The sequence below is a fragment of the Pan troglodytes genome, chromosome 5, assembly GCF_028858775.2.
Source record: "Pan troglodytes isolate AG18354 chromosome 5, NHGRI_mPanTro3-v2.0_pri, whole genome shotgun sequence".
Taxonomy (NCBI): domain Eukaryota; kingdom Metazoa; phylum Chordata; class Mammalia; order Primates; family Hominidae; genus Pan; species Pan troglodytes.
This window is the reverse complement of record NC_072403.2, coordinates 81,302,320-81,328,425: the sequence shown is the minus strand read 5'-3', so window position 1 is coordinate 81,328,425 and position 26,106 is coordinate 81,302,320. Positions and strand designations below refer to the sequence as shown.

Genomic DNA, 26,106 nt, shown 5'->3' with positions numbered 1-26,106 from the left:
CAAGTTTATTGTTTTGTGCATAGGAAATTTCTCTAGGTATAATTAGATTGTTTTCAACAGTGTTTCCTAGAGCCCAAATGTTAAATAAAATCAAAGGAAACATAGCACACAATTTTAATAAGATAATACAATACCCAGTGTCATCTTCAGTCTGGAAACTGATTACTATATATTAGAAGGATAGAATTTTAAGGCAATTCTCTAACCATAATAAAGACATCAGAATGTGAATTATTATGAATATTCTTAAATAATTATGTTGGTTATTGGCATTTTTAAACATTCAATTTGAATATATTGCTTGTAATGTAACATCTTATAATCCAGCTTTGTCAAACTAGGTTAAACTAGGCTCAAACTAGGCTCTTCTAATGATTCATTTTCACTCAAATGTGGCAAAAAGCTTTCAGGTTTAGGACTTAAAATTGAAGATTAAACCATACTCATCTGGTCGAGGACCTTCTGGGGTTTAGTTGTGACCTCATATTTTCCTAAAACTTTTATTTTAAGCAAATCAATTAATGTTTTGAAATGATAAAATTTCATTATCTTGATCAGGGTCTTCCAATCAAATGCCTTTCCCTATTAATATTTTAAATCAGAGATTTTGGCTATCTATTTGTTTTTAGTAAGGAGTTGATTATTCTTTGTAAAGTCTTAGTTACTAATGTATCATCTAGTTTATTATTGTTGCCTAGTTCAAAAAAGTTAATAATAAATTGAATATACTGTAAAAGTAAAACTTTCCTATTTAATTCCTGCTTTAAATGACAGAGTTTAAATCTCATCTTATTTCTAAAATACATCAAAGTGGTTATACCTAAAGTACACTTTGATTCCAATAATAACCAGAGCTCATGTACAATAACTCATCTTTCACTAAAAGAGTGGCTACTCCTTACACTTTAGAACAGTGGTTCTCATCTTAGGCTGCATACTGGAATCACCAATACCTAGGTCCTACTCCCAATATTTTGATTTTAATTGGTCTGTGGTGTAGCTCCCCTGATGATTCCAATGTTTCACTAAGGCCAAGAACCACTGCTTTAAGACTAGAAGTGCAGGTTCATAGTGTTCTGATCTGTAAAAGACATCCACATGATCCTATGCATAAATCATTAGCCCTAATTCTACGCAAGGAGGAACATACTTCACAGTGTTGCATAGGACTCCCACACTCAACACCCCAGGGAGCCAACAACATGTCCTGGACTCTGAAGCCATCTGGAAATAATACTTCTGTGGTACCAGAGTTCACAGTCTATTAACGAACTGAAGCCAAAGTCAATCAAAATGAAAATTTTACACTATTTTACTCATAAGGATTTCTTTTATTCCCTTGAGAAATCATGAGTTAATTAACAATCAGGGGAAAAATAAAAACTCACCATGATTTGAGCATGCCCATTAGGAAATGAACTCGAAGAATCTGCATTGATGGGATCCTGACAGTTTCTCAATCGGCATCTAAATGCATCCTGAACCTGTAGGGAGGGGGAACACATTAATTTTCTTCTCTCTTAATAATGAAAAGATACTGTCTATCTTGGCAATCAGCTCTGAGGCAGTGGTTATCACTGATTTTACTATCTTATACTGATTTTGTTTACTTCTTTTTAAAAAAACTTATTATTATTATTGCTACTATTATTTTTTGAGATGGAATTTCACTCTTGTTGCCCAGGCTGGAGTGCAATGGTGCGATCTTGCCTCACTGCAACCTCCGCTTCCCAGGTTCAAGTGATTTTCCTGCCTCAGCCTCTCAAGTAGCTGGGATTACAGGCATGCACCACCACGCCCGACTAATATTGTATTTTTAGTAGAGATGGGGTTTCTCCATGTTGGTCAGGCTGGTCTCGAACTTCTGACCTCAGGTGATCCGCCCACCTCGGCCCCCCAAAGTGCTGGGATTACAGGCATGAGCCACCGTGCTCTGCCTTGTTTACTTTTTAATACAAATGCTGGTGTACCTGGACTTTTGCTGTATGCCAAGGAAATTTATCGCTTGCCATAACCTATAGAGGGAAGTGCTGGGAACTCCTTAGCTATCAAAATAGCTATATCTGGCTCAACACTAATAATTCTTGCCAGAAGGCAGATTTATTCCACTGTTGTACATAATATGTGTGTCTTTTAAGGGAGATTTACTATTTGCTATGGCATAATCTTCATAACAGCTTTAAATATTATGAAAAATGAGATTATTCAATGATCTTTTGACTGAAATTGATTTGTGATGTTTCTTTTTATGTCTCATGTAAGAAATCTTTGAGTAGACTATCTCTTGTCTCCCTTCAAGTACTATGTGCCCTGATTTAAAAACAAAACATAATGAAACAAAAGGGAAACAAAACAGCACTACTTCTGGTGGACTGACTTGCCAATAAAGTCACTTTGCAAAGCCAAACTTCCTTAATATCCAAATATCCATTTATAATCAAATTCTGAAGAAAGAACAAACACATCTCACGAAAGTTCTAAGAACATTACATTAATTCTTTTGTTAAAAAACAAGTCAAGGAACATGAATAGCTGAGTAGCAAACACAAAAAGCAATTGATAGTTATTCTGTTCTTACAGTGTCTCAGCATCAGCCTGTTCTTTCCACTTCCAGAGGTTCATCAAGCTCCCCACGAGCTGTTGATGGACATCTTTACAAGTAGCTACTTATTCCAAGTCAATGTCAAGGTCATTTCACTACTTTGTTTTTCTAACTTCATATTATTGACTTTCCCTTTCTTGTTCATTACACTCTGTTTTATTGGATTAAAAAACAAAGCATAGATGATGTTTTCCCTATTTTACTGATGCATCATTATAGGGACTACTAAGGTTAACATATAGAGATTTTCACTTTGGAGAAGCAGTGATATAAGATCTCTTGTCACCATTTTGATGTGAGATATTCATAATATAGCTGTTGGCCAGGAAACAAAACAAAACAAAACAAAACAAAACAAAACTGAGCCTATTACATTGTTTTTAGCTTCCTCCTTGTCCTCTCATCCATTTCATAGTCATTAGTAGCCTCTCTCCTAAATTGCCACATTGCAGGATTTGGAAACTGACACTAAGTCTAATCACAACCAAAGACTGGCCAACTGGCCCAATAATGAGACCTCTGTCCACTTCTATTTCTCCACCTCCGGTCCTAATCCTACTGATGTGGCCATAATGTCTGTGAAGTAAAGGAATGGGGATAGACTCAGTGTTCTCTGACCTGTCTTCCATTCTATTACTCTAATATTTCTAAATTTAGAATTTCTTTGAAAAAGAATGCATTACCTGATACCCAGCAAGGTAATTTCTTATTTCCTTTTTCAAACACATCAGTTAAAGTACAGACGTAGTGAAATCTAGTCTGATCATCTTTTCCTGAAGAACTGAATAAATATTTATAACTAAATAATCTAGCTTTTCCTGGTAAAGGAGACAGAACTGGGATAAAATTAGATTTTTCAGATGTGAAGGCTTTCAAGCTCCTTCTTTTTAGATTAAGAAGTTGTTCTATGTTCTAAAGAGAGACATTAGTAATCGAAAATTGGTAATGAGTCTTTGTCAGATCATTACTTTTTCTATTATGCAGACACTTGATTTGGGGAAACCATTAAGAAAGTATATCTGTTTTTAGAAAAAAAATTCCTAGAAACCAATGTCAGAAAAATAGGTACATATTAACTTTCTGTTTGCACCTCAAGGCAACTATTAAAGAAACACATTTTACAAAGGAAGATAAACTGTGTTAGCAATGGTGCCTTCTGGGAGCTTGTCTCATGAAGATTTCTATCAAACATATTTCTAGGTCAGCATATATAAAATGAGAAACATTTTGGTAATACCAAAGATTAATTTGAATGGTCCTTGCTAACCACTCCCAATTTTCAGACCTTCAAAGCATAGTTACCAATATTTTTGGCTGACTATGAAATATGGAAATACAATTTTTGTAGGTTTCTTTTCAAAATCAACTCTTAGTTGCTTGAAGGAGATGTAAAAGAAATCCATGTCTTTTCAGAACACACACACATATAAAATCAATACCTTTCACTACCAAACTCCCAAATGGGACAATAGATTAAGGGCATTTCTACACTGAATGATGATGTCAGCTTCATGAATTATTAAATGCTATTCAGAAGAAATATAAATCAAAATGAATAAATATTCTCCAGTAAATTCAAGGTCATTTTAATGGTCATATGTCACAATTTAAGTGCTAGATTCTCTGACACTTTTAGTGCCTCTGATACCTCTAATTTAGAAAGATTTGCATAAGAAATTCTACTTTATTCTAAATGCTCCATTTTATTTATTTTTTTAATCTTAAAAACATATCTGGGGGCAGGGCGTGGTGGCTCATGCCTGCGATTCCAGCACTTTGGGAGGCAAGGCGGGCGGAACATGAGGTCAGGAGTTCGAGACCAGCCTGGCGAACATGGCGAAACCCCATCTCTACTAAAAAAATACAAAAATTAGCAGGGCGTGGTGGCAGGTGCCTGTAATCCCAGCTACTTGGGGGCTGAGGGAGGAGAATTGCTTGAACTCGGGAGGCGAAGGTTGCAGTGAGCCGAGATTGTGCCATTGTACTCCAGCCTGGGTGACAAGAGCAAGACTATGTCTCAAAAAAAAAAAAAAAAAAAAGTATCTGGGGAATCTGGATGAATTAGTCTATATTAGTCTTAAATATTTGTCCAACACTGTCAGGAAAGAATGATTAGATTAGATTTCATAGTGCACATTTCTTATCACAGAATAGAATACTTCAGGCAAGATGGTATCTGGAAAAAGCATTCACAGCTATTTGAACGTGTTTGGATAATTAATTGAATTTTGTATCTGGTAAACTAAGAGAGACTTGATTTTGGTGAATTGATGTGAATTGTGCTGATGAAGAATAATTGAATTTTTGTAAAAAGCAAGTCTATGTTTCAAACAAGCAGAAAATGCAAAAAATAAAAAAATAATAAAATAAGACAGATTCTAGATCTTGCTTTCTCAACCAGAATATTAAAATATTCTGTGCCAACAGTCATATTTCTAATGCCTGGCAATAATATTATTCTTTGACTTACCATTTGGAAAATCACTTATTTTAGGTAACAACTAAATTTAAGATTTATTAGATATTAAAATCATTGCATCTTTGAGTTCTTGTGAAATTAACATTAAAAAAATTACTTGATACCAGTAAACGCAATTTTTTTACTAAACCTATAGGAAACAATTTAATATTTAAGATAAATTATGGCACAGTTAAAATCTAGACTTCAAATTTTTTCTTTTTATAATAATCTGTAATAGATCTTTCACCTGAATTGATAGGCAGAGGGTCAAATATCTGCAGGAGTAGCAAGGAACAGATATGTAACTAATATTGGGATATTTAGGAGACTTTAAGGCAATCTAATGGCATGTTGTAAAATGAAAAAAAAAAAAGAATGGTGAGAAACATCACACAATAAGGTGAAGAAAAAACAATAAGCTATCAAGGTTGTCTCCTGAAAAGAATCTAACCATGCACTTCTGAAGTTATTTTGACTGGCTCCTGCTGGGGGTTGCTCTAAAAACTCCTGAAAAAGCTATAAATGCTGATGGATTTTTGGATGAGACATGAGTTCAAAGAGGTTTGCAGGGGTGTGTCTCACTCTTGTCTTCTGAACCAGGAGAGGGATTCACTTTATATCAACAGCAGCAGGCTGAGAGCTTCTGGACTGGTCTTCGCTCTGAAGGCAGCTGGCAGAGCGTCATTGTGGAAGCTGGTGCCAGAGTTAGAGATTGCTAGGGAAGAGCACCGAGCGATGTTTGGCAGTGTTGCAATTCAGACAAACCTCACAGGAAAGAGCTCCACAGTTTGAAACGGGCTCTGTATTTAGCTACTGAGCAAATCAGACCCTGAATCTTCACTTTTAAGAAGACAGTTTTACCTACAGTAATTCTTCTTGATTTCCTATTCAAGAGGATCATTCTAAGCCAGAAAAATAAGTAAAGTTACATTCTTGTAATTATTTGTAATTTTTCCTTCGGGGGAGAAGAGTTTCTTATGTGGCCTTTTATTTTTTGAATCTCATTTCTACCATTGTTTCATATTTTAACAAACAGCTCAGCTTTTCATAATCATTAAATTCTATACAATCTAATTATGAAATGAATGACTTTTCAATTTCATATGTATTATGATAGTTGATATGACAATTGACATGAATGAATTATGAGTGACTTCACATTATTAATATATTAAATGACTTTGCTGATAGCAAAGTCAATAAACAAAAAGTGAAAATCTGCCATTTACTATACAATGAAAGAAAAAGATGCATTCCAGATGCAAATTTCAGTCCCAATGACTTTCTATTAGAATCCCTTAATATCTACAGGATCTATCACTTAATCTCTAAAATTGTTATACCTCTTTACCTTCAAATTACTTTTTATATCAGTTTGAGGAGGTCATATAAGCTTCTCTAAATTATATGTAATGTGCATGATCTGAAAAATATGTAGCAGCATTTCTTCAGCATGAGAATAGAAAGGAAGGAAAGGGACATTATGTGTCATACACCAGGATCCCATGCCTTCTCAGGTGATATTTCATTTCAGCCTCATGCCATCCCCTTTGTGGCAGACATTATTTCAGTGTTACAGAAGAGGACCTTGAAGCTTAGAGAGCTTAAGTAACTTGCTCAAGATCATAAAAATAACAAGTAGCAGAGCTGGGAATGGAATCAGGTCACTTGACTTGAAAGCTAGTCTTCATTCCAATGTACCACTCTATTGTCTTACTGAACAAAGAATAAGGTAGTTTAAGTGAAGGAATAAACCAAAACAATTATTTCCAACTGGTCAGAAATTGAGTGGCTGTACTATAATTTCCAACCTTTTATGATTTAGATAAAAAATAAGACATGAGTTAATCAGATAAGTTTTCAGTTTGAACCTTTATTTAAGACATATTGAACCTCCAGTTATTAGTTTAACAATATTGCAAGGACAATCTAGGAGTGGCAAGGAGAGAAAGGTGAAATTTGTCCATCCACATATCCACATGTCTGTGTCCACCTACTCTTTTTCTTTTTTTTTTTTTTTTTTGGCAGAGTCTTGCTCTGTCATGCAGGCTGGAGTGCAGTGGCACAATCTCAGCTCACTGCAACCTCCACCTCCTGGGTTCAAGTGATTCTCTGCCACAGCCTCATGAGTAGCTGGGACTACAGGCGCCTGCCACCATGCCCGGCTAATTTTTTTTTTTTTTTTTTTGCATTTTTTAGTAAAGACAGGGTTTCACCATGTTGGCCAGGCTGGTCTTGAACTCCTGATCTCAGGTGATCCACCCGCCTCAGCCTCCCAAAGTGCTGGGATTGCAGGCGTGAGCCACTGTGCCCAGCCTACTCTTCTTGACTAGAGACAGAAGCACCATGCTGCTACCCAGAGTAGGGAACAGCTGGGACGGCAGTGTGAGGATCCCGCAGAAGAACTGTGGGTAACAGCAAGCAATGGTTTGATGTTAACGGCAGGCATGACAGAGTTTGTCAATTTCTGTTACAAACTCTCTGTCTGAGCTTTTTTACTGATGTCATCTCACCCATCTTATTTCATACTCTTGTTAACCCCTTAAATCTCTGCATGGACTAGGAGAACCATGTGTGAAAATCAAGACTGACGTAAATATTCATAATATAATAGCAATTTTGCTAAGTCAGGAAAGGTTAATCTGGAAGAAGAATTAGAATTTACATTTCCCTGCCTAAGAAGTGGGATGACTTTTGGGTCAAATGAGGTTGGTGATTTCTTGGAAAGGTATATAAGAATATGAGCATATTGTCCTTGCCTGTGTGATGCCCATGCTCTTATTTAAAAGCAGTTTTGTGCACCTCATTCTCTGTTTTGGTAAAATCCAGGTTTATTTTTATACCTGCAGACATTATCCCATTTCAAGGTACTGCATTCTATTTTTTTTTTTCTTTTTAGAGATGAGGCCTCACTCTGTCACCCAGGCTAGAGTGCAGTGGCTCAATCATGGCTCACTGCAGCCTTGACTTCCTGAGCTCAAACAACCCTACTACCTTCTCCTCCTGAATAGCTGGTAATACAGGTGCACACCACCACACCTGGCTAAATGTTTTTAAAATTTTTTTTTGTAGAGATATGGGTCTCACTGTGTTGCCCAGGCTGGTCTAAAAGTCCAGGCCTCAAGCAATCCTCCCATCTTGGCTCCCCAAAAAAGTGCTAGGATTACAGGCATGAGCCACTGTGCCTGGCCCCACATCCTATTTTATTACAAATGAAACAACAAAAAAATCTGAAATGTGTTTCTTTTTGAACTTTCAATCAGGCTGACAAGGATAAAGCTCTTAGCAACCAACTCCCACCTTGCTTAATTCTTTTATTTATTATTATTATAATTTAAGTTTTGGGATAACTGTGCAGACCGTGCAGGTTTGTTACATAGGTATACATGTGCCATGGTGGTTTGCTGCACCCATCAACCCATCATCTACATTAGGTATTTCTCCTAATGCTATCCCTCCCCTAGGCCCCCACCTCCCGACAGGCCCTGGTGTGTGATGCTCCCCTCCCTGTGTCCATGTGTTCTCATTGTTCAACTCCCACTTATGAATGAGAACGTGCAGTGTTTGGTTTTCAGTTCCTGTGTTAGTTCGCTGAGAATGATGGTTTCCAGCTTCATCCATGTCCCTGCAAACGACATGAAATCATCCTTTTTATGGCTGCGTAGTATTCCATGGTGTATATGTGCCACATTTTCTTTATCCAGTCTATCATTGATGGGCATTTGGGTTAGTTCCAAGTTTTTGCTATTGTGAACAGTGCTGCAATAAACACAGGTGTACATGTGTCTTTATAGCAAGCTGAGTGATGTATAACCCTTTCGGTATGTACCCCAGTAATGGGGTTGCTGGGTCAAATGGTATTTCTGGTTCTACATCCTTGAGGAGTCATCACACTGTCTTCCACAATGGTTGAGCTAATTTACACTCCCACCAACAGTGTAAAAGCCTTCCTATTTCTCCACATCCTCTCCAGCATCTGTTGTTTCCTGACTTTTTAATGATCACCATTCTAACTGGCATGAGATGGTATCTCACTGAGGTTTTGATTTGCATTTCTCTAATGACTAGTGATGATGAGCTATTTTTCATATGTTTGTTGGCTGCATAAATGTCTTCTTTTGAAAAGTGTCTGTTCATATCCTTTCCTCACTTTTTGATAGAGTTGTTTATTTCTTGTAAATTTGTTTAAGTTCCTTGTAGATTCTGGATATTAGCCCTCTGTCAGATGGATAGATTGCAAAAATTTTCTCCCATTCCATAGGTCGGCCTCAGTTCTGTTCCATTAGTCTATATATCTGTTTTGGTACCAGTATCATGCTGTTTTGGTTACTGTAGGCTTGTAGTATAGTTTGAAGTCAGGTAGCATGATGCCTCCAGCTTTGTTCTTTTTGCTTAGGATTGTCTTGGCTATACAGGCTCTTTTTTGGTTTCATGTGAAATTTAAAGTAGTTTTTTCTAATTCTGTGAAGAAAGTCAATGGTAGCTTGATAGGGATAGCATTGGATCTATAAATTACTTCGGGTAGTTTTCATGATATTGATTCTTCCTGTCCATGAGCATGGAATGTTTTTCCATTTGTGTCCTCTCTTATTTCCCTGAGCAGTGGTTTGTAGTTCTCCTTGAAGAGGTCCTTTACAACCCTTGTAAGTTGTATTTTATTCTCTTTGTAGCAATTGTAAATGGGAGTTCACTCATAATTTGGCTGTTTGTCTATTATTGGTGTATAGGAATGCTTGTGATTTTTGCACATTAATTTTGTATCTAGAGACTTTGCTGAAGTTGCTTATCAGCTTAAGAAGGTTTGGGGCTGAGACTGTAGGGTTTTCTAAATTTACAATCATGTCATCTGCAAAGAGAGACAATTTGACTTCCTCTCTTCCTGTTTGAATACCCTTTATTTCTTTCTCTTGCCCAATTGCCCTGGCCAGAAGTTTCAATACTATGTTGAATAGGAGTGGTGAGAGAGGGCATCTTTATCTAGTGCCAGTTTTCAAAGGGAATGCTTCCAGCTTTTGCCCATTCAGTATGATATTGGCTGTGGGTTTGTCATAAATAGCTCTTATTATTTTGAGCTACGTTCCATCAATACCTAGTTTATTGAGAATTGTTAGCATGAAGGGGTTTTGAATTTTATCGAAGGCCTTTTCTGCATCTATTGAGATAATCATGTGGTTTTTGTCATTGGTTCTGTTTTTTATGTGATGGATTACATTTATTGATTTGTGTATTTTGAACCAGACTTGCATCCCAGGGATGAAGCCAATTTGATCAAAGTGGGTAAGTTTTTTGATGTGCTGTTGGATTCAGTTTGCCAGTAGTTTATTGAGGATGTTTACATTGATATTCATCAGGGAAATTGGCCTGAAGTTTTCTTCTGAGCAAGCTCAAAATGCTAGAATCAGTACAACCTCAAAATGTTAGAATCAGTACAACCACCTTCTAAGCAAGCTCAAAATGTTAGAATCAGTACCCTGACCCTCCCTGCCCTGAGCTACTTATGAACTTTGAAATCTATTTATCTTTCTTTACGAGACCACTCATAATGGCCACTTATCATGGTCATTGAACATTCTGACCAGAAAGCAAAAAACATCACTTAGTCAATGCTTTGTCCTCAAATGTCATCAGTATTGTTTTTCTTTTGCTGCTTCAGTCATAGCTATCTAAAAAAAAAAAAAAATCACTAGGGTCCAGGATCACATAATTTGCTTTATGCCTCCATGTGCTTCATATGGTCCCAGAGAAGAATCAAACTCTCTGCTATTCACCACAGGCCCCACTCCATGGAAACCATATGCCCAGTAACCTTTCTCCATCTTCCTCTACCAGAAACCTTCACTTCCCTAATCTTCCAACCTCATCGTTCCCTTAGGAACCCATGAGTTTTGAAGTCTTTTATCATCTCCTCCTTCCTCTTCAAAGACCAACTAAAACAGCTGACCCATCCTGCAGTAAAGGAAGGCACAGATATACCCTTCCATGCTAATGAGTCATACTCAATTTCCCTGTAAGTAGTCAAACCTGGATGTTCATGTAACTCTCTATCTGAACTATATTATATGCAATATGGACCCTTTACATATTGTTGTCTAGTTATTTCATCACTACTGGCTTCATTTTTATAATGATTTACTTTGGAATATTATTGGTTTTAGATTAGACAGGTAAGGATGCTTGTCTTTTTTACATATTCACTGCCATGTGCATGTAAATCATTTTGTTTATCTGTACGCCTTGTGGAAATAATAAGACTAAATAGGAAATAGGCTAAAAAAGGGTGCGAGTGGGAGAGGGAAGAAAGAAAAGTTTTTTATTTTAAGCATTTCACTACAAAATGACTTCACAGGTTTGGATACAGATTTTGGGACCTCATCTGGTGCAGCCTAGACCTCCTGCCAGTGCTTGGGAAAGAGAAAAGAGGAGCTTGGCCCTGTTAGTGATGCTACAGAACAGCCACAGGATTCTCACACACTGATATAACAAAATTATCCATTTAAGCACTTTCCTTTTATCCTTCCATTTAGTGAAAGAGTTTTATTGTAGCTTGTTTTGTATCACGATCTTGTGATTTTCCCCCTCTGACATAGAGCTCTAAGACTGTCTTAGAGCCAGGCACAGCCAGAGACAGAAAGATGAGAAGAATGTGCAGGCACCAAGAAAGTGGTTTCCTAGCAACAGTAACTATTTCAAAGGTTTCATAACTCTTGTGTCCTTCCATTTCCATAGCAATGCGGGGAATAGTAAATAGTATATTTTGTTATCTGTTTAATTCAAATAAATTCCAATCAACCAATGATGGATAAATGAAGAAACACCTCTATACTCATTGTATTCAATTCTGTCTTATTAGCTGTTAAACATATTAGCTTCTAAGATTTAGGTTCTGTTGCTAAAACTATGTATTGTGATGAATCAGATGGCTTCTTTTTTTTTATTCTTATTTCCTCTTTTTGTCTTTTGTTTTTTTCTCCAGAGAGATTTAGTAAAGTAATTCAAAAGAAAAGTTATTCCAGAAGAAGAAACTGTATTTTCAAGAATATAAATTTTATAAAGTTTAAATATTAAGATTTTAGGTCTGAAGGTCAGAACAAATAGTTATGCAAACATTCCAAATTTTTTTAGTGTAATATAATTGATTTGGCAGGACAGAGTAATCATTTCTCCCTTTTCTTCTGATTTGAAATGATTGTAAAATTGGACCCACTAAAAGAGTAAACTATCGCAAGAACAAAAAACCAAACACCGCGTATTCTCACTCATAGGTGGGAACTGAACAATGAGATCACATGGACACAGGAAGGGGAATATCACACTCTGGGGACTGTGGTGGGGTGGGGGGAGGGGGGAGGGATAGCATTGGGAGATATACCTAATGCTAGATGACGAGTTAGTGGGTGCAGCGCACCAGCATGGCACATGTATACATATGTAACTAACCTGCACAACGTGCACATGTACCCTAAAACTTAAAGTATAATAATAAAAAAAAAGAATTACAAAGGCAGGAAAAAAAATAAAATAAAAATAAAATAAATTAGGCTCCATACACAACACATTAAAAATATCACAGTTATAGTATTTCACTTATTTTCTCCTTCTTAAACTTCAAGGCTATATTCTTTCCCTGTGTAGATCCACCTCCTCCACAGAAATAATAAATATGGGTAAAGCCTTCTGAATTCATATTGGTACAGTCATTAAAGACCAAATTATGTTAGTGTCTGTCAAAAATACATAGAAATAGAAATATATATATATCCAGTCTCTAAATTAAAAAATATATATTTTACATTGCTTATATATTTTAAGAAAGAAAAGTCCACAGGAATTTTAGTGAAGCAAATATTATACATATGTAACTAACCTGCACAATGTGCACATGTACCCTAAAACTTAAAGTATAATAAAATAAATAAATAAAGTGAAGAGCAGTAGAGATAAAACTGTATTTCTAGGATCCAATTATAAATTATCAAGTAGATTAATAGATATAAATCACTACCTAATGTTTTACATAGAGCTATCTATTCCATTTTCTTTGGTATATCTTTATGAAATTATTGTTCAGTGGAGACACAGAGGATATGGGAAGATACTTCTCTTGGACCATGGTAATGTCAGGGCAATGTGATCACAAGTAATCTGAGATATACCCATTGCTAGTGTCAGGCAATATACCTTTAGAAGGTCAAAAAGAATTTCGGTGTTCCAAATGAGGCCTCCTATGATACCTTCCTTGGGATCTGTAAAATCCTTCTAAACAAGGTGTTTAAATGAAATCTTCCTCTAGGAATTCTGAAGCAGACTTGCCCTATACCTGAAATCTGCTCTGTGTATTTACAGCAATGTTATAGGGTATTTTTAAGATTCAATTAAAAAAAAGAAATATGTGATTTGCCATTTCAGTGATGGAGATAAAGAGTGTTATGACACTCTGCTGTTAATTTATTTGCTATAAAATTATTCAACTTGAACTAATAATTGAAAATGCAACAACAGAGATGTATCCATATTTTTATTTTCCATTAGTACAGAAAACATGTATTTAGAGATACCTACTTTAGCAGAAGCATTTATTATATGATTGATTTAATTACTTGTAAATCATTGATTTTGACAGTTAATAGTCCAATTAGCAAGTATGAAAAAGTTCTGAGGGAAATCTAGAATTTTTGTGCCAAGTATTTTTCTTCTTGTAAACAGCAAACATTTGATAATTAGCCATCATAATATCTGCCACTTTAAAACCTGCATATTTTGATGATAGCTTAAAACTATCTATCAAGCTTATCCTGAAGAAAAAGAGAAGCTTATATAGTGATGCAGCACTGTTCTACTCCTAAACACCTAAGGTATTAATATCTTCTAAAACTGCATGTAGGTATATCATCATGTATCTTACTCCTGAAATACTTCATCCTTAATCATCAATCAAAAACATATTATGCGTCTACTCATTTAGAACAATCTTGTTACTTAATTATTAGCAATAATATTAATATAGAAGACCCATAAGATAGTTATAGTTGGAGAACATAAGCTAAATTATTATTCAATTTCCTCTTAATTTCTACTCCTTTGGTCTATAAATAATTCAATACTTGGAAGATTTTTAATGCTGATATTCTAGGTAGAAACTTGCTAAGGGAATAGTAAGGCTTGGCAACTGTAAACGACATCAGACTTTTTAAATGCTAAAATACTCTCCTCCCCTTGCAATGTGAAGTTATTGTTAATTGGTTTTCATTGATTTTCTACATAGAATGTTCTTAGAATACATGTGGGTTTATTATGGACATCTGTATCTTATTAAGACATTTATGCAGCCAACAAATATATGAAAAATAGATCATCACCACTGGTCATTAGAGAAATGCAAATCAAAACCACAATGAGATACCATCTCATGCCAGTTAGAATGGCGATCATTAAAAAGTCAGGAAAGAATAGATGCTGGAGAGGATGTGGAGAAATAAAAAGGCTTTTACACTGTTGGTGGGAGTGTAAATTAGCTCAACCATTGTGGAAGACAGTGTGATGATTCCTCAAGGATCTAGAACTAGAAATACCATTTGACCCAGCATTCCCATTACTGGGTATATACCCAAAGGATTATACATCATTCTCCTATAAAGACACATGCACACATATGTTTATTGCAGCACTGTTCACAATAGCAAAAACTTGGAACCAATCCAAATGCCCATCAGTGATAGACTGGATAAAGAAAATGTAGCACATATACACCATGGAATGCTCTGCAGCTATTGAAAAAGGATGAGTTCATGTCATTTGCAGGGACATGGATGAAGTTGGAAACCATCATTCTCAGCAAACTAACACAGGAACAGAAAACCAAACACTGCATGTCCTTATTCATTAGTGGGAGTTGAACAATGAGAACACACGGACACAGGGAGGGTAACAACGCACACCAGGTCCTGTCAAGGGTTGGGGGCTAGAGGAGGGATAGCGTTAGGAGAAATACCTAACGTAGATGACAGGTTGATGGGTGCAGCAAACCACCATGGCACATGTATACCAATGTAACAAACCTGCACGTTCTGCACATGTATCTCAGAACTTAAAGAATAATAAAAAATAAAATAAAATAGCTCAGAAATATTGTTCTTCCCATCTGATAAATCAGGTAAAAGCCTCTAGTTATCTCTGCACATCACTGCGAAACTATAGGGTTTATACTCATACGTACATGTGTTTTTTTGCAATGTGCACATTGCAATAAAGTTCTCAAACAAGCTAGTTAATGCAAAATGACAGAGTAGACTGTTTTCTCAAAGTGACTAGCATGGCACTATGTCATGTGTGTTTTTGTCACCAGTCATCCCTAGAGTAAATGCTAAAATGACTCATAAACCTTATAAATACTCTCAGTGCTTGCAAGCATTCAAAATAATTTTCACACAGGTTGGAAAACAACATTTTATTTCTAAACAACTCAAGTCTGAAATCTCTCACTGTCCTGGATGGATCTGGTGCTAGTTAGTGTCTCCATTCATGAAATATGACTTATTACTTCCCCTACTACTGACAATAAACCTCAATTATGATCCAGAGAAATGCTGATATGATAATACCTCTACAGTTCTTGGAGATAATCACTGCCTATCATGTCTCACTGTATACATTTTTAGTATTTTTCTAAGAGTAAACATCCATATCAAAAGCAATAATTCATAGTAATCATAACCAAAACTTAGTATAGAGACAAAAGATCTAAGCATTCATCTTCAATGCTTTCTGCATTAATATATGCAATGAGGGTGTGCTGTGTGAAGAAACATGAGTTAGGGAATAAGCTTAAGAACTATCACTGCATTATGCTCATGAACTGTGTCTTTAAAACTTACGCCTCTATGCCCTCTTATTCACTAGTTTTTCTAACAAGACTTATTTATACAAATCACTCCATGTAGCTTCTTTTAAATCTATTCTTCCTGGCTTTTGACACCTCTGGTTGTGTTTTTCCTGGCATAGTCCCATCTGTTCTAATCTGTCACTTTCAGAGTGCTGGGGGCTCTCCCAAGCTGTGTCTTAAAGCATTCCTTCAGCTTTGATTCCCAAGTGATTGTCAATGGAGGAGACCAGCTTTAATCTGAACATCAAGACATTAAAAGATCATTCTTTTTAGCAAGGAAATACCATTCCAACCATCACTGTTCTCTATCACAAGAATGCTTCTCACCTCTCTCCGAAGAATGCAGTGGACCATGACTATAACAAAGCCTTGCAATGAATCAAACACAGCAAAAAGTATTTGAAACAATATGGAGCGTTTATCTGTCATGGCCAGAACTGCAGACATCCACGTCAAAGCCAGAAGGGGCAACACCACGCAGGAGCTCCAAAGAGACGCCCTGTTGAGACCAAGAAAGTAACATTACGTAGCTGTACATCACACCCCAGGCCATAGCCAAACCCCCATTCAACAAAGCATTTTTGTATGTGGTTCCAAGACCATTAACTTGGAAACCACAAAGCAGATGACATTTGAGAGTCTTATTTTTTTTTTATATACTATCCCACAATAGCTATAAAGACAGTTGCCAATTATAAATATTTAAATATACTCTCTGGTCTTGTATTAGAAAACACAATTTTTTTTCATCATAGCATTTTCTCACATGCACTGTAAAAGATTTGTAACAAGAAGATGTAAATGATTGGGACTAACATGGCGTTACTGGCGGTGGTGGCTGACAAAGCTGTTGTTGAAACTACTCCACACTTGGCACATTTGAGCGTCAAACCGCTATGAGGCTCACTCATCTGACTGCAAACAAACAGAACACCCACAAAAAGAACAAAATATTGAATTGTCACCAAAAAAAAATTGCTGCTGCAAGTTAGCTTTTAAATACGATTTCATGCAGAAAAGTATATTTATCAAAAATGTATGCTCTAGGTTGTTGTAAAGACGCATTTATACTACAAATTATCTTTGTAACATTTACCCTTTAATATGGGCCTTTGTTGCATGCAAAACATATTTCCATCATTACACCATAAGTGGCCCTTGTGTCTATTGATCAAAGTTGCTCAATACACTGAGTTAAACATAAGCATGTGCTTCTGTAGACATACAGTGAAAACCCTTTATTCAGACCCCAATAATCAAACATGTGAGGACTCCTAGCCCTGAGGATGTTCATTGTTAATTACAGAAGGCATATATATCTGTGAAAACCTTCTGAAATGTAAATAATTATCTCAGAAGTCCAACATAGGAAGAAATGGATTTTAGGAGTCTTCAATTATTTGTTGAAGATGTAATTTTTTTCTCAACAGATTCATATTTTGAAATTTCTTATAATATGTATCGTCCACATTTTAGGATGATCTGAATATAGGGGCTGATGAAATTTGATGAAATATTAGTTGATAATAAAAGAGTGATAGTTTTCTGCTTTAATAAAACACATTTAACATCGTCATTAAGTTCAAAATATTATTTCTGAACATTTGTCATAGACTCCAACCTCCTAGCATTTAAATGGTCTATTCTTGTCTAGAGGATTTTGCACATAAATTCAGATTCAAACAATTCATACTCCATCTACTACATTATAGAAGCAAAGTTACATTATATGGAAAAACTTTACACACATTTTGCTTTAGAAAACTGTACCTTGAAAATTACAGATTTATTAGAAAATAAACCTTTTAGGAAAAACCAAAAAGAAATTACTTGAATTAAAAATTCCAAACAACTTGGAATAATGCTCTGAGGTGTGCATAGTCCATTCCTATGTGGTATCTATGTCTAAAATGATTACTCTGTAGGTTTTCTTAAAGAATCTTATAGCGGAGTTGCATTACTATGTGTATAAGAAAAGTGGCAGAAGAGAGAAAGTTGTAAGATGCTCATAATTTAGAACTCTGGTTTATTTTAAATAAGGGTACTCACTTGTGAATAGTGCTGATATGAGATAATAAATCTGAAAGTGATTAATTAAGTAGATTGATCAGCAGATTCTGTGAGAAAAATCAAAGCTTTCAGACATGAGTGTGGGGGTGGGGAATATGACACTAAATCCCTCGCTTTACTGATCCACTCCAGGGCACATGTAGTAGCCAAATGTGTCCAAATGTTTCAAAATAATATGTAAACATTAGTCTATCCAGTTTAGTTTAGGAATGCCTTAATGGACATGCCGATGTGTACATCCCAAAGGAGTACATAGCCTAGTATTCTCCACAGTGGCTGCACATCAGCTGTCTGTCTGGCCCCAACCACAAAGACTCTAATTTAATAGGACTTAGGCATCTGCTTTTTTTAAAGCTCCGTAGATTATGCTGATGAACAAACAAGAACAAGTACCACTTCTCTAACTAAACATTTGCATTTCTTTAATCTTGTTAAATCTGATCAGATTAATATGAAAAAGGCATGGATTAGTTATATATTGTTTCCTTTATCACGGAAGATAGGCTGTATGGTGTTCACACTTCAAACACTGATGCAGTTGTCTTTCTTAATCTAAGAATATGTTGCCTCTAGGCTCTGAAACAAGATCGAAAGCCAAATATTACTAAAAAATAATTTTAAGTACATAGTGTAAGTATTTTAGACCTGAAAACTGTGATTTAATCTAAGTATGGGACTGTCTGAAAATAAATCTTAAGCCATTACTTAAAATGCTTATTTGTCTTTATTTGATATTTATTTGAGTCTAACTAGAAGACCTATGCCTACTTCCCTTAGTCAGGGCTAACTGTTAAAAACTATGCTTGATGTTAACTGGTAGGACACCTTTGGCATTCTATTACTGGATGTGCATAAAGTAGAATAAAGATAAGTTACCTAGAGACATGTAATGTTTTTTCCTAGTTTACGTGACCACTATAGAAATTAATATAATATGAAAAACACATAGTCTAGATGCTAAATTGAGTTGCTGCATTGAAAAATGAGATCTTGTTTCTTTATTATAGAAGAAATTATTCATTTATAAAATTAAAAGTTCAAACAGTAAAAAAAACCTTGAGTTGTCCATACATCTAAATTTAACCAATATATCCACCAGGGCACCAGGGTAGGATCACATTATAGAAACAAAGTCACATTAAATAGAAACACTTTACACACATTACTCTTCAGGTAGTTCTGTCAGCTCCTGTTATTACTGTGGGTCTTAAAATCTACAGGTTCTAGTTTCCCTTCTCCATGTTATTTTTCCTTTTCTTTAAAGAAAAAAAGTCTGACTGATTTATTGTTAATAACATAAAATATTCCCTGGAAAGGAAATGCGCCAGCCTCTCTTTAAAAAAAAAAAAATCACATGAAATTTGTAAAGGGTAAGTCATACTTTCCTTAGTTTCAGGTACATAAGACAAAGACGTTTAAGGCAGTAGATAAGAAAATTCCACTGCAGAAAAATAGAGAAACTTAAATTTTCTGCTTAAGATGTTCTAAAAATATACATGCCTTTTTTAATCCTGATTTTATTCACTCTATCATTTTATTTAAGATGTGTTGTATTTACAATAAATTCCTTCTTGGTAAACTAATGGGTACTAGGCTTAATACCTGAGTATAAAATAATCTGTACAACAAATCCCTGAGACACAAGTTTATCTGTGTAAAAAGCCTGTACTTCTACTCCTGAACTTAAAAGTTAAAAAGAAAAAAGAAAAAAGAATTTCAGTAGAAAAAATATTAATATAGTTTGTGTATTATAAAACTTGTTAAACTATTGTATTATTTATTAAACATTCACTTATTAATTCCTTATAAATATTTATTGAGCACAAACTATATGGTTGGCTGTTTCTAATAACTGATTATAAAAAAGAAGAAAGGGAACAAAGAAACAGAAAAAATGGGAGAAGGAACATCTTGGTACAATATTTGGTTTTTAATAACAACATAGTTGTAAAACAAATGCTTGATATATGTGTATATTCAAATAAGCTGAAATGATTTTTACAATTAGGAGGATTGGTTGTCAAGTCGACCAATTAGTTTCCTGCTTAATGTTTCTTTAGTTAGTTTTGATTATTTCTTCTTCACTGGGGACTGTTCTTCACTGTCCTCACTACTTTTCTGTGAACTAAAATTATTCAAACCTCTATAGCTTCCAAAAATTTCCTTCAATCACACTTTGGAATGGAGTACAAATTTCAATCTATATTTGCTTAAGCTAAAACAGTACTTTATATTAGAAATATAATTTGAAAACCCAAAGTAATTAATTTGTTAATAGTTCTTTTCTGCTTTGGACAGTAGCCAACATTCTGCTTTTATAACATAAGTTAACATTTCTGTTTCTCTAGCAGCGGCCTTTGAACCAGAAAAACACCCACTCAGTTTTGCCAGTGAAACATATGTAACTTCTAAGAATATGTTTAGAATAACTTATTTGTTAATATGTAGATTGGAATGGATAACTTCTAAATTCATAATAAGACAATATTGTCATTTCTTCTAAACCTATACGATCTCTTATAAAGAGCTATATGAATTAAACTGGGCTTTACACATAAAATAATTAAATAAGAAAAAATAAGGGTATTCACTTGTTTTTTAAATTTTTTATTAAATTTTTTTTTTATTAAATCCTCAACATCATATTCATTTCGATGATCTCATCTCTTTTTATGACCTTCATGTCTTGGATGGTGGAATCATGGATTCTTGATTGACAGTTAGAGGCCTTCAAAAACAACCTAATCTGTTCAGGTTGGCTTCTCAGAAGAGCAGCCACTGTTGAGTGAATGCTTGCTATATGTTAGATACTCTAAAGTGTGCTTTATACACATTATATTTTCATATACTCTATGAGGCAGGAGTTATTTTCCCCATTTAACAGATGAGGAGACTGAGTTGCAAAAAGTAACACGCCCAAAGGCACATAGACACAGCTAGTAAATTGCAGAGCTTCATCTTAACCACTAAAGAGTCCCATTTTATTGTTGATGTTGTTTAAATTATGTTAAGTTTATACTACTAGCAGCAGAACTGAGTTTCTATCCCAGTACTCAGTCTGATCAGTATATTCTTACATGATTAATCTGGACAGAAATAACTGAAGAAGCTTACTTCAATTTCCACCACATGTGGCATAATAACAAGAGTAATTGTGTGAAAGTTTTGTGTTCAAATGATCTAGAAAGCTGTGCTTCTACTACGTTCAAGTCTACATATTTAAGGTTGTTACAGAAACTCGTCTGCAGTGAAAAAAGCCTCTAAATGAGAGAAGTGATCCCCGCTCAGGAAGAAACTTTCAGTCATGTTTTTATTACGCTATTGCATTTCTAATGTTTTACATAAATGATATCAAATTTTTATATTGAAAGCCATTAAATTTAGTCTTTTGCTAGGGAAAATAAATACCCAGATTATCTTATTGTATAAATCATTACATAGGTTATAAGAACACAAAGGACTTAAAATTTCATAAGTAACTGATCAATTAGTAGGACTATTAAATAATACCATAAATTATGGAAGAAAAGAATATTACATGGGTAAGTTTTGAATGAGGTTACAGTTCAATGGAAAGGAGAAAGCTGTAAACTTTCTATAGGGAAGGACACAAAGAAAAAACAAAGGCATTAATACTTCAAGTGTCAACAAATTTATATGATAAAGGATGATGTCACCTTAAAAAGCTACTAACTATATATGAGACGTTACTGTCATTATATATACATATTTTTTATTTTATTTTATTTTATTTTGTTTTTTGAGACGGAATCTCGCTCTGTCGCCCAGGCTGGAGTGCAGTGGCGCGATCTTGGCTCTCTGCAACCTCCGCCTCCCAGGTTCACGCCATTCTCCTGCCTCAGCCTCCCGAGTAGCTGGGACTACAGGCGCCCACCACCTCGCCCGGCTAATTTTTTTGCATTTTTAGTAGAGACGGGGTTTCACTGTGGTCTCGATCTCGTGATCCGCCCACCTCAGCCTCCCAAAGTGCTGGGATTACAGGTGTAAGCCACCGTGCCCGGCCAGATATATATTATAATATATAATATGTCATCAGATATTTATATATTATAATAACAGTAAAATTAAAGGAGATGCTTTTCTAAATTTTATGAGGTTAAAGTGTGAAAATTATGAATAACTCTTTTTAGCCAGTTAGATTAAAAATGTCATAAAGAATGAAAATATAAGACATAAATAGTGCTTGATAAGTAATTATTCCAAGTGAAGATTTTTTTCCTGATATATACAATTAGTCAAAGAAAACATAGTATTTTGCCCTGTTTAGGTTTGCTTGTTCTGATTCTGTTCTGTCACATACCAACACTGTGTTCAATCTACCTCCTGTTCTTTGTGACCAAAACCAGGAAGGCTTTGAAAACCCTTACCTAACGACAACTATTGCAAGTAAAGCCTTAATGTTTAACGTTCTTATCTGACAAGCAGGCAATATGCACAAATACACTCTGAATTTCTTCATGGTCTGTTATAGTAGTTTTAGATTTTTGGTCATATTGCTTAAAAATAGCACATTGGAAACTTTTATATGGCAGAATCTACTGGACACACTAGTACATCAATAACAAAATTCAAGGCAGAGTTAAACGCAGTCAGTGATGGTCTGAAATTGGAGTATGGGATTCACTGGTAAATAACCTTCAAAATCCACCAATTGCAGCTTACCCGGCTCTGTGTTTGAGCTTTTTATCTAGGATTCCATCTCTGGAAACAAGTTTATTAAATACCAAAATGCCAATCACCATGTTGACCTGTCAAACAGAAACAAAGTTGACCTTTCAATGATATTGAAGGGAATCAGGTCCCTGTTTCTCCTGAAAATCCTATTTTTATCAATTCATAACCACCGTATCACTAGTAGTGGTATGAAGCACTCTCAAACATTTTATAAGTGAGCAGAGGCATACGGAACAATTTAACAGTGGTGTGCTACTTTAAAGTTGTAAAGTACATTAAGTTCATTTAATTTCCATACTTTGCAGTTAACACTGGGGAAATTAACCTTCAATTGCCTGACTTTTAAATGGTACCATACTATGCCAATCTGGCATTCTTCTGTCTGAGTCAACCCTGAGTAAAATCATTTGGCTAAAGGAGTTTTACCCTATGCCCATGAGCCAGGAGATTCTGAATCTTCGAGTATGAGGTTAGGGTGATCCCTGGCAGCAAAAGGTGCTGATTATTTGTCATTATTCCCAACACAGAGGACAGAATGCTTAAATTCCTCATGCTGTGTGGTTATTCTTTTCTGTGGAAGGGGAGCATTTTGATGTACCATGCTTTTCTAGGCAGAAAGGAAAGCCTATTCAATTCACCAGAATCTTTTCCACAATGGACACTAGTGCCAATTTTTAAAATATGCTCTAGTGTACAGTTCTATCATTTTATTTCTAAGACTTTCTTATTCTCACGTAAAAGGTCTTTTGCATGATACATGAAATGAAATCACACATATTTTTCCTTTTTCAAGTAAAACTGTAAAAACTGCATAGATGTCTATTTGTACCAGCTTATGATGAGCCCCGACAGTTCTCTAATCTACCAACACTTTCTGATCAAGGAATCCAGTCCAATGAGTAAATGAAAAATATGTTCTTCTTTTTGCCTTTCTTGCCTCTTTCCAATCTTGGTGTAACCCTGCCCTGCTGCCAATGAAGATGGTGAATATAAAGCTAAAATGTGTCCAGTTGCTAATGTAAGGAAGATGCAAAACACACCTATTAAGTATGGACTTAGGAAGAGTCACTCTTCGTAGTTTCCTGACATGATACCACTTAATCAAGAGAATACTTATTCATCTATGTACCTCTCATTTAAACTAAGAGAAAAAGTGTATTCTATGGATTCTAGTAATCTACAACTTAATCATAAGGGAATCTGTCACCCCTCCAATTGACCATACTTTGGTGTTTCAATTATATACATACTCTGTTTCTTCATTTTAGCGTTATATTGGCATTAAACTAGAAGCTTAGGGAAATAGTTCAGTTGATTAAATAAAAATTCAAAGCAGCAGACAAAAAAGGTGTCTAATAGTTTTGATTTCCCTTTGCACTAAGGTTCTTGCCTTGATTTTATTTTTCTTGCAAATTATAGACAGTTTCTGCTCCCTGTTACAGCTTAGTTGAGGGAGAACAAGCTTAAAGGGAGAAAAAACTGACATATCAGAATTAGTAGGATGTCACTACCTTCCAATTTTTTGAATGAGTCATTCAAGAAACCAAAGAGTAACTTTCCAATTAGAAATATAATTGTATAGCAATATGAATATTTGTATTTAATTTAGACAGTTTCTTTCCACCCTTATTTTCTTTAAAGATTTATTGGGCAAGAAAAACTTGTAATCAATAAATCCAAAAGGAGAAAGAGAAAGGCAAATTGGAAGGAAATGTTTCACATTACCATAGTTCAAAATTTTAAACAATTATTTTGTGGTTTCAAAAGAGAAATTTAAAATCCTTATCTATAACATATGGGAATGATTCTTAAACAGAGATGATTTTGACCCCCAGGGACCATCGGAAAATGTCTGAAGATGTTTTTGAGTGTTATGACTAGGGGGTACTACTGGTATGTAGTAGGTAGAGAAGAAGGATGCTGCGGAACCTGCTAAAACACATAAGACGGCCTCTGCAACAAACAAACATGATCCAAAATATCAGTATCACTGAGGTCGAGAATATATTTCCTTTAGATATTTGATAGGGGCAGCATTAAAGAGATTTCCCTATTAATAACCATATGTAATAACCATATGTATTGTACAGAATAGTGTAAAGGTGAAATTATGGTAAATGATGAGATTCTATACATTAAAGAGGAAGAATTCATTAAAACTTACTCAAACTTCTTCACAAATCTGAAATTACTGTAAGAGAAATACCACACTCCCAGTTTAATATTCTTCAGTATTCAAAATAAGAATATTTTAGAATAATAAAAGGCTGAATAACAATTGATATTCAATTAGAATAATAGTCCATTGAACTTTAAAATTTCTACACAAGAACTACATTATCAAAATTGCCACTCTAATTGAAAGAAAGTAGTCTTTTTTTTTTTTCTAAGAAAACAAAATAAGTTGATTTTGATGTTTACCAGGACAACAGCGGCTGCAGGTCCCACAAAAGCATAGAGTAGTCCTCCTTCAAGAGAGAGCCAGCAGCTGAAAATAACATTAGATAAGAACTAACAAAAATTAGTGACAAGTATTAGACCACTAAAGTGTGATACAAACAACTTAGATTATACATTTTGCCTTGGAATTTTGGCACATGTTAAACATTTGTAATAAAAAAATACATAGAAGATGTAGAAAAAAACTAGAATTATATCATTTCATAAGTAAGAAATACTATATATATCTAACTGAAAAGAAAGTTTTATTACAAAGTTTTACTTTCAGGCAGTTGAAACATTTTAGACAAATTACTATTGCAGTGAGGTTTCTATATTTACTGTCATTACAAAGTTGGGTATTATTTACATTTTATAAAATGCTGCTTTATATCCATTATGGATTTTTTCAAATGTACTTTAAAGCAAGACCAGTGTATTTTTTTTAGAGTTTTAGACGTGCCATTTACCTGCTCTTCCTCGAGGTCATTGAAATATTGGGAGAAATTGGTTTAAAAGCCATCATTGCAGGGAATGGATAAGCTACATTTGCATGCTATTTTTCTTCTAATTTTACTTTTTCACCAAACTACTAAGAAAATTCTCTAAAGATAAGCTTTTGAATAAAAATAAGTGCAGCTGTGTTTGTTTCAATGCCTAAATTCACCAAGAGATGTAGGTTTGCATTGATAGAGACAAGATAATCCATTTGGGGAGAAACAGTCTCTCACAGCAGAGGGAAATGCAGAGGGAATGGGGCTGACACTGGAGGCTTTGCAGGGTGGCACATCTGCTCATGAAGAATCCAGGAAAGTGAAAATGAGGGAAGTGTGAGGGGCTGCTGGTGCAAAAAGTCATGGCCACCATTTCATGCACCAGTTTTTTGACATTTGACCCTTTAACTATTTCTTCTCAGCTTACAGAATCAGCCTGCTGCCTTCAAAAGCAGTAACAATGAAC

General features: G+C 35.0%; 1 protein-coding gene across 5 annotated transcripts in view; it reads right to left on the bottom strand.

Moving 5' to 3' along the window:
* ADGRB3 (adhesion G protein-coupled receptor B3) overlaps window positions 1-26,106 on the bottom strand; it is a 753,008-nt gene that overhangs the window by 32,941 nt on the left and 693,961 nt on the right. For 4 of the 5 annotated variants that reach the window (XM_016955757.3, XM_054686001.1, XM_054686003.2 and 1 more), the window contains 5 exons: window positions 25,129-25,195; window positions 22,696-22,781; window positions 16,759-16,857; window positions 16,270-16,441; window positions 1,389-1,484 (listed from right to left, as the gene is read on the bottom strand). In XM_016955757.3, coding sequence (XP_016811246.2) covers window positions 1,389-1,484; window positions 16,270-16,441; window positions 16,759-16,857; window positions 22,696-22,781; window positions 25,129-25,195 — 520 coding nt within the window. The remainder of the gene's footprint in view (window positions 1-1,388; window positions 1,485-16,269; window positions 16,442-16,758; window positions 16,858-22,695; window positions 22,782-25,128; window positions 25,196-26,106) is intronic. The other variant, XM_054686002.1, reaches the window with a different exon arrangement.